Source organism: Lampris incognitus, chromosome 7, assembly GCF_029633865.1.
Source record: "Lampris incognitus isolate fLamInc1 chromosome 7, fLamInc1.hap2, whole genome shotgun sequence".
NCBI classification, from domain to species: Eukaryota; Metazoa; Chordata; class Actinopteri; order Lampriformes; family Lampridae; genus Lampris; species Lampris incognitus.
Genome location: NC_079217.1, coordinates 27,469,595 through 27,477,716, shown reverse-complemented (window position 1 = coordinate 27,477,716; position 8,122 = coordinate 27,469,595). Strand labels below are relative to the sequence as shown.

The window sequence follows — 8,122 nt, the reverse complement described above, 5'->3', positions numbered from 1 at the left end:
TCCCTGTTCGGGAAATCAGTCATGTCTGGCATATTCATAGCAACAACATTGCTTTAAAATGTGACTAGAGCCGAATTCTCTTCAACTTCTCACTCACTGTTATCTTTTCAGCTTTTACCTACATCCACAGATGGCGGAGGATTTGATAGAGACTCATTCCGCGTTTTCACACTTACTGGTCTCGGTGTCCATCGGTGAGTATCGGTAATGGCTGTGCCATTTACTCTTGAATCAGAGACTATGAACTGGTGGTGAGACGGGGGAGGGAGAGTGTGTGTGTGGAAGAGAGGGGGGGGGTATGCCTTTTCACATGAGGTAAGGGGGGGGGGGCAGGAAGACTTATTTTCACACGACACGGGTTTTGAAACACAGAAAGAAAGGAAGGCCTCCCTGCTCTCTTCATTCGTCAGCTCTAACATGGGTAACCGTGGTCAGTGAGCCGACCATGAACATGTTCTGCACCGGCTCACAATAGCAGCTTGTCATTGTTACTAAATTGGTGCATTTGCATACAATCAGGCGATGCGTACACAGCTAAACACGCCAATTAGTCTGGCAAAGTTGAGTGTTTGTCACGTGTGGCCAATTTGTCAAGGATTTCAACGTCACACCCCCTAGTGTGTGTTTGGGTGAGTTGCCGAATGTCTTGACTAAGAGACATGATTCTTGATAGAGAATCATCCTTGTTATAAAAAGTCATATTTTTCAATGGTCCTGATATCTGTCATCTCCCTCCAGTGACTTTGAATAATTCTACTCATACAGGGGCAGAACTACCACACGTGTGTGTGTGTGTGTGTGTGTGTGTGTGTGTGTGTGTGTGTGTGTGTGTGTGTGTGTGTGTGTGTGTGTGTGTGTGTGTGTTTTTTAGCATGTGCTCTCTGTCTAATCAAACTAATGGCTTGGATTTAGGGACATGTGCACCAGATGACACTGTATCATTGAATTGTCATAACCATTTAGACATCTAAAATCTGGAAGCTATTGACCTCCTCCACACCATTCAAACAAGTGAGAGACTCGGATAACTTGTTTAACCTATTTCTTGTGATAGTTAAAAGCTTGGCAACTCAATCATCAGTATTTATAAAATAGCACCCTGCTTTACTGCTGTTTTCAAATTTTCCCCATTTACTCCCAAAGGATTCTAGAGCAGCCAATGACACGGCCGTCCGGTTAAACTGCTCTTTTATTGGCTCTGTGCAAGGGCACAAACTCCCAGAATTCCCAGGATTTTTCACATTCTTTTAGGGAGCTCGCCCCTGGTAGTGCAGTTGTAGTAAACATCAATGGAGGGCATTATTGTCAGTCCCAGGCACCAGGCCTACCCCCTACAGTCACGTGACTTTGCCATAGGCAGCAAGTGCACAGGACGTCAGTTGGGTTTTACAGGCATTCCAGTTCAAATGCCATGGATAACAGAGAATGGAGTCATCCCCACACAACAAGTGGAGTGCTGCCTCTGGGGCCACCCATCAATAGTATGGTGTGACTCTGAGGCCACTGAGGCAATTTTGTTGATTTGTCCATTCAGCATGGCTCCCTTGATGGCATGCAAGCTTTGTAATGACGTGCCGGACATCCAATCACTTGTTTAATCCTGACCTTGTCCAATGGTGAGACAAACTTGCTGTGTTTCAAAAGGATTTGTTCAGTTCTTTCCTTCATAGCAAGTTTAATGTGAGAGGTCCATTAAACAGTCTTTTTTTTTGGGGGGGTCACATGTTCTCATGTTGTGATTATGGCAAGACCTGACCTTACTTTTGGAAACTGTGCCTGATGTGTCTGCATTAACAAGTGTTCTTCATTTAGCTGTATAGTTGCAATTAAAGCATTTACAGCCCCTAAATGGCAGTTTCTTTCTGTCGTTTCTTTCCCAACACATCTACAAATGTTCATCCAATTCAGTTCATCTTGGTTGATATGATGTTGCATATAAAGATTGTGACAAAAAAGGAAACCTGCTTAACAATAATCTCATAAAATATATTCACCTTGGGGCTGACAGAAACAACCGAGTTTATTTATAGCCCCAAATCAGTTACTATCCCAGACCCAGAAAGCTTTACATTCATATCACATTCACACTGCATTCTCTAAAATGGGTTAATACAGTAAATGATAATATCGGCACCCCTTATCCTTGGATGATAATTTAGCTGAAGGAAAACTCCACAGAAATATGTTCTGCAGGTCGTCTGGGTAGCGTAGCAGTCTATTCCGTTGCCTACCAGGATGGGAATGGCCGGTTTGAATCCCCGTGTTGCCTCCAGCTTGATTGGGCATCCCTACAGACACAATTGTCCGTGTCTGCTGGTGGGAAGCCGGATGTGGGTGTGTCCTGGTCGCTGCACTAGCACCTCCTCTGGTCGGTCGGGGCACCTGTTCGGGGGGGAAGGGGAACTGAGGGGTATAGCATGATCCTCCCATGTTCTACATCCCCCTGGCGAAACTCCTCAATGTCAGGTGAAAAGAAGCGGCTGGCGACTCTACATGTATTGGAGAAAGTATGTGGTAGTCTGTCGCCCTCCCCGGATGGGCAGAAAGGGTGGAGCAGCGACTGGAATGGCTCAGAAGAGTGGGGTAATTGGCCGGATACAAATGGGGAGAAAAAGGGGAAAAAATCCAAAAAGAAAAAAAAAAGAAATACATTCTGCACATTGACTTGTGCTGAGCTGAATACTTTTATATCCCTATGTTGTTGTTCCCCGCTGGGAGAGGGATGGTTGTGTCAAATTCCTAGTATAAGATACTTCTAATGGGGTTTAATTTAAGTCTCACCAAAGTGCCCAGCACCCTCTCGTTCCCTCTCCAGCTACAGCTGATTTTTTTTGTTCTAAAAAGCTGTATCCATGGATATGGTAGGGGGATGGGAGGGGAGTTGGGTATAAATAGCCCTTCCTCGAGCCACATCCTTACCATCCTAGTTGTCGTCATGGAAGCAGAGTCCTACTGACACACTTGCTATGCTCAAAGCCTCTCATGTCGGATGAACCTAGGTTCCTTGGCTAATGGCTAAACCTAATGTCCAGGCTAACTTTGTGTGTCTCCACAGGTTACTTCATCTATGACTTTTTTGACATGGTGCTGAACCAGAAGTTGACTCAGTCCTGGGAGCTTCTCTTCCATCACGTGGTGGTAAGTGCTCCTGTAATGAACTCAAAGCCAGGGATTTCACAGAACTCTTGTAAGCGCTGGCCCAAGTCCCGATATTTCGGCAACCTACCCTTGCCTTGATATACTGAGCAATGAAAGAGATCCTTAAATCCCAGTTTTGAGGGTTGTCATATTTGTTTAACATACTGACACACAAGTTAATACTGGTTAATGAATCGGTGTTTCAGTGATCCAAATCCCAAAGCTCTATGTGTAGGGTGACCAGACGTTCCGGTTTGTCCGGGATTGTCCCAGTTTCAAGTTGGGTGTCCCAAGTCCTGGCTAATCTAGCCTGTCTTTTTTTGGTGGGAAAAGATAAAAATCCTTCAATGTATCATGTCCAGCAAGACAGACAAGCATGTGAGCATATGTGTGTGCGCGTGCACAAACGTGCGATACACTTTTTAGGGTCCCGGTTTGGGATTTTGAAAATCTGGTCACCCTATCTATGTGAAGTGAAACAGAGTCACCAGTGCTGTTCTGTCTCCAACCTCTTCGCTGCCAACAAACAATACGGTTGAACCATTCTGGTGGCACAGTGGGGCAGTGGTTAGCACTGTCGCCTCACAGCAAGAAGGTCCTGGGTTCAAACCCCAGGGTTGTCCAACCTTGGGGGTCACCCCAGGTCGTCCTCTGTGTGGCGTTTGCATGTTCTCCTTGTGTCTGAGCTAGGGTTTTCCGGGTGCTCCGGTGTCCCCACCATCAAAAAGATATGCTTGTTAGGGTTAATACTCCTGTCTGTGCCCCTGACCAAGGCAATGTAAAGAAGAACTGGAGTTGGTCCCCAGGTGCTGCACAGCATCTGCCCACTGCTCCTAGCTACACAGCTAGGGTGGGTTAAATGAAGAGAGCAATTTCCCTACGGGGATCAATAAAGAATCTCAAAATCAAAAAAATCAAATTTTAAAGTATCAGTTGTTAAAGGTCTTCTACTTGTTTGGTCTAATTTATCCACCTGTTAGCCACAACAATGTCAATTCTTTTTCAAACTTACGTTATCTGCCTTACTCATCTGCATTTGGCTGTCACGATGAAGACAGAAAGATATGTGTCATGTAATTTTTCATGGGAGAGTCCTACCTGACAGTAACTATTAAAATTTACATTTACAAAAGCATTCATGATATGCCAGTGATAGAGAGTATCAACATGAACATTTGTTTGCATGTAAACTGTCAGAATTGTCACCTAAAATAATCCTTCGCTGATCATTCAGCCGTTAAATGTTATTGAAGGTTCAGCCAACCAAGCTTTTTCTGTTGACCAATGTAAAGCCAATTGGCAGAGGTTGATGACTTGCTGTTACCTCTGTCATTAAGCCCAGTATCTACAAAGCATACCCGCTGTTCAAATTGCCATAAGCAGTGTTCTCACTATTTAGACACCCCTTATGGCATGTCAGAGTTATGCACACACGGATACGAACACTTAGTGCGGCAGTGACTCATGAGGTAGAGCAGGTCATCTGGTAACTGGAGAAATGTCGCAGTGTTCCAGAGCAAGGCACCTAAACCCTATCTGCTCCCGATGAGCTGGTCATTACCTTGCATGGTTGACAACACCATCTGTGTGTGTGTGTGTGTTTGTGTGTGAGGCATGAATTAATTGTAAAGCACTTTGAGTGACTGTTGCAGCTAGAGAAATGCTATACGAAATGCAGTCCATTTACACACAAATGCACCCAAACACATGGAAGCATAAAGTTGTCCTTCGAAAAGCCAACACCTGTTTTTCTTGATTAGCTACATGGGCTGATTGAGGGAGGAACAAAGAACATACAGTTACAGGATGACGAAAACCCTCAAGCATCCAACCAGCCTCGCATCCCTTGAGAAAGTCTATCTCCATCCATCTCCCTCAGGGCTTCATTATCTATAAGTACCTAGCATTCAAATATAACCCATCCACCTTCGCGACACAAAGATCCTTTTAAGTATCTTTACTGGGTGCGAAGAAAAACGCACATCATCATAGGCTTATTTTGAGGAGCAGCTTGCTCACCATTGTTCCTAAGCCTGTAACTGGCCAGTCTTGTTCTTTTCCGCTCAAGGAAATTGTTGGTTGCTGACTGAAGCAGTGATGATGTGAAGTGTGGCTGTCAAGGAAGGATAGTTAAGATCCCTTAGCCTTTTCCACACTCCAGCTACGTTGAAAGAGAAAAATGGAAACTAATCTGAGGTCAAGCTCTTCCCCATCATCTTGCAAGGGGATTTTTTTTTTAAATCTCCACTCAAGTCTTTGTGATGACCGTCCATGTCACTGCTGCCCTATGTCTTTTGCTGCAGTGTTATTGTTGATACTCAGCAGAGGGTTTTCTTTTCTGGCATGGGCTTTAACTCCTATTGTCAATGAGAGGATTACTCTGATTTGTACTTGGCAGCAGCTATGAATGTGTTGGTGCAGGCTTGTTACGAGTACACGTTTTCAAACTTACTGTAACAATCATATATTTAATTGCTTTCCAAAACTCAAGCATTAAGTTGGAATCTCAGTTTGCTTTTTTTTTTACTTGCAGATTTGTATAAAAAAATTATTGTTTCAACATGCTACATCTAGTAGACCTATCCACAGAAGTATGAAAATAGATGTAAGTTTCAGTCATTGTCACATGTGGGTATTTTTTAACTTCCACTTCCTGGGTTAGATTCCTGATGAATAATCGTTGTTTCCAAGTATGGTATCCTGATATTTAAAACGTGCTTTTTAAAGATTGTTTTTCTTCTTTGGGGGGGGGGGGCAGAACTTCTGAAGCTGACTTACAGGGATGCAGCTCTTCCTGACCCCTTGTGTCTGTGAGGAAATTTGTAAGGATTCAGGCAAATTGTGTGTTCAGTGTTTCTCCTACCATTGTCTTCGGCAGGGTGGGCCACCCTGCCAATATAACCTACCAACCCATTAAGAGGGAAAAATACTGTGTATTTGTCTGTAAATGGAAATGTCAGTAAGCACCTGTGTGACAGCACCTGAAGCTTATTGGAGCCTACTGACCTGCTTAGGAAAAAAATCTAGCGTGAACTCTGAACATTTTATGTGTATGACTTCCTAGTATGGTGGGAGCATTCAACTTTGTGTCCTCAGTCCAAAGCCCCAGTCACACTTACTCCATCACTGCATCTGCTCACAACAGAAATGTGTTGGTCTCATTCATTCATGGTTTTGTTGTTCTGCTCTGAGGGTGCTGCATACATTGGATTTATCCAACTTGTGAGTAGAAAATACATGCATTAGTCAAACCAGATGCAGTGAATGAAAATTTTACTTCATGTAAAAATTTTCTGTGGAATCTTTTTTTATCGGTCCCAAGATGTGATAAAAACAGTACAAATAACAGAGTCCTTTATTTGCATCTTTCCTACATCTAGCCAGCATTCAAAATGAGACCCAACATTAGGCGATTGCTCTGTGTCAGCCTGCTTTACCTACATAAGGAGAAGCGGGCTGTAAATATGCTCAGAGTATGGGTAGGTGAGTTGAATGAATTTTTGTCATGCTTGAAAAAAGTGGAGAGCGAACTTGTGCAAACCCATCCATTGGCATGTGCCATGAAAATGCAAATTAGACTGCAAACAGACAAATCAATGATTGATTGACAAACTGTCTCTGATTTAGTTGAAAATGTCAGTGAAAGCTCTGTCTTTACAAGATTGATTGAGCCTGCAATCTCCACTTTGTAATCCCCACCTTAATTATCATGCACACATGCATGCATACACACACACACACACTTAAACACACACACACACACACACACACACACTGGATGGAGGATAGTCAGATAGCAAGCCATGGCTCAGTTCCAAAGTTCTTGAGGCATGGCTGATGTGATAGCAGCCAGCTACAGTTGAGGTTAAGCCCCTAATCACATTGATATGACAGGACCCTAACTTTGAGCTAGCTACACTCAAAGGTGGGCTGTTAAACACAAAATCATTAACAAAAATGTCACTCAGGTTGTGCTTTAGGACCCAACAACAGAGTGCATCCTGTTTCATCCTTTATAGTCTACCTTGATGTGATGTTTCTTCTTAACATTGTGTTATTAAAACTGGTACTCTTTCACTGTCTCCCTTCTGTGCCCCTCCGTTCTTTTTTTTTCTTTTTGCATCTCTGTGTTTGCTGACCCACACCTCTCTCTAGCTTTAAACACTTTTATCATTTCAGGGTTTCTCTTATTTTTTCTGAAGTTCAGTGAAATAGGCTGTTCTGGCATTTAAGGAAGTTACGCTATAGCCAAAAAGCATATGGTGGAAGCTTTGCTGCTTTGATCCCGGTCTGATTCTGTCTGGGGAAGCAACAAAGTCAAACATTCCATGGAAAGTTCTTCCCCCATGCAGACTTGGCTAACTTACTGAATATAGTCTATGACTTGAAGTAGCTGCATGAGAAAGATGTCCGTCCTTCCACAGTCGCAAACAATGGGCTTGTATGTTGGCGGCACTGACCATCTGTTGCACATCAAGATAGTGCCATCACTGCCATCATTCCATTGGGAAACGGGAGGTCCCAATATACCGCCCAGGAAAAAGTGCATCCAAGCAACCCATCTTCTCAGGAGATCAAATATACATGAACCTACATGTTGTCTAATAAAACTTACATGAAGGGGTTTAAAAAAAAAAAAAACTCTGGGAACGAAGTTCTAAATAAGAACCTCTTCAAACACCATTTTCACAATGTTAGGGACAGTGCAACATTGTGATTTTTTTTTTTTACCCTTATATTTACTACAAGGCCAGAGAAACTTCTAATACACATGGTTAATGGAAAAACAAGGAGTCGTTTACTGTTGGCCATTCTCGTAAAAGCCCTCACTCCCCCTGTGCTGTCTCCCCCAGCTTCAGTTGGCCATTGCGCTCGGAAACAGTGAGCTTCTCATTATGAGTCCTAGGAGAGGGATGCTGAGCAGAAGTATTCATTTTTTTGTTGAAGAAAACATGGGACAGTGAAGGCTTTTCTGCCTATGTAG

The 8,122-nt window shown here is 43.3% G+C and overlaps 1 protein-coding gene across 1 annotated transcript in view; it reads left to right on the top strand.

Moving 5' to 3' along the window:
• The window catches only part of tlcd2 (TLC domain containing 2), a 30,749-nt gene that overhangs the window by 785 nt on the left and 21,842 nt on the right, over positions 1-8,122 (top strand). The window contains exons 2-3 of the mRNA XM_056283264.1: positions 112-194; positions 3,056-3,138. Of these exons, the coding sequence (XP_056139239.1) occupies positions 112-194; positions 3,056-3,138 (166 nt within the window). The remainder of the gene's footprint in view (positions 1-111; positions 195-3,055; positions 3,139-8,122) is intronic.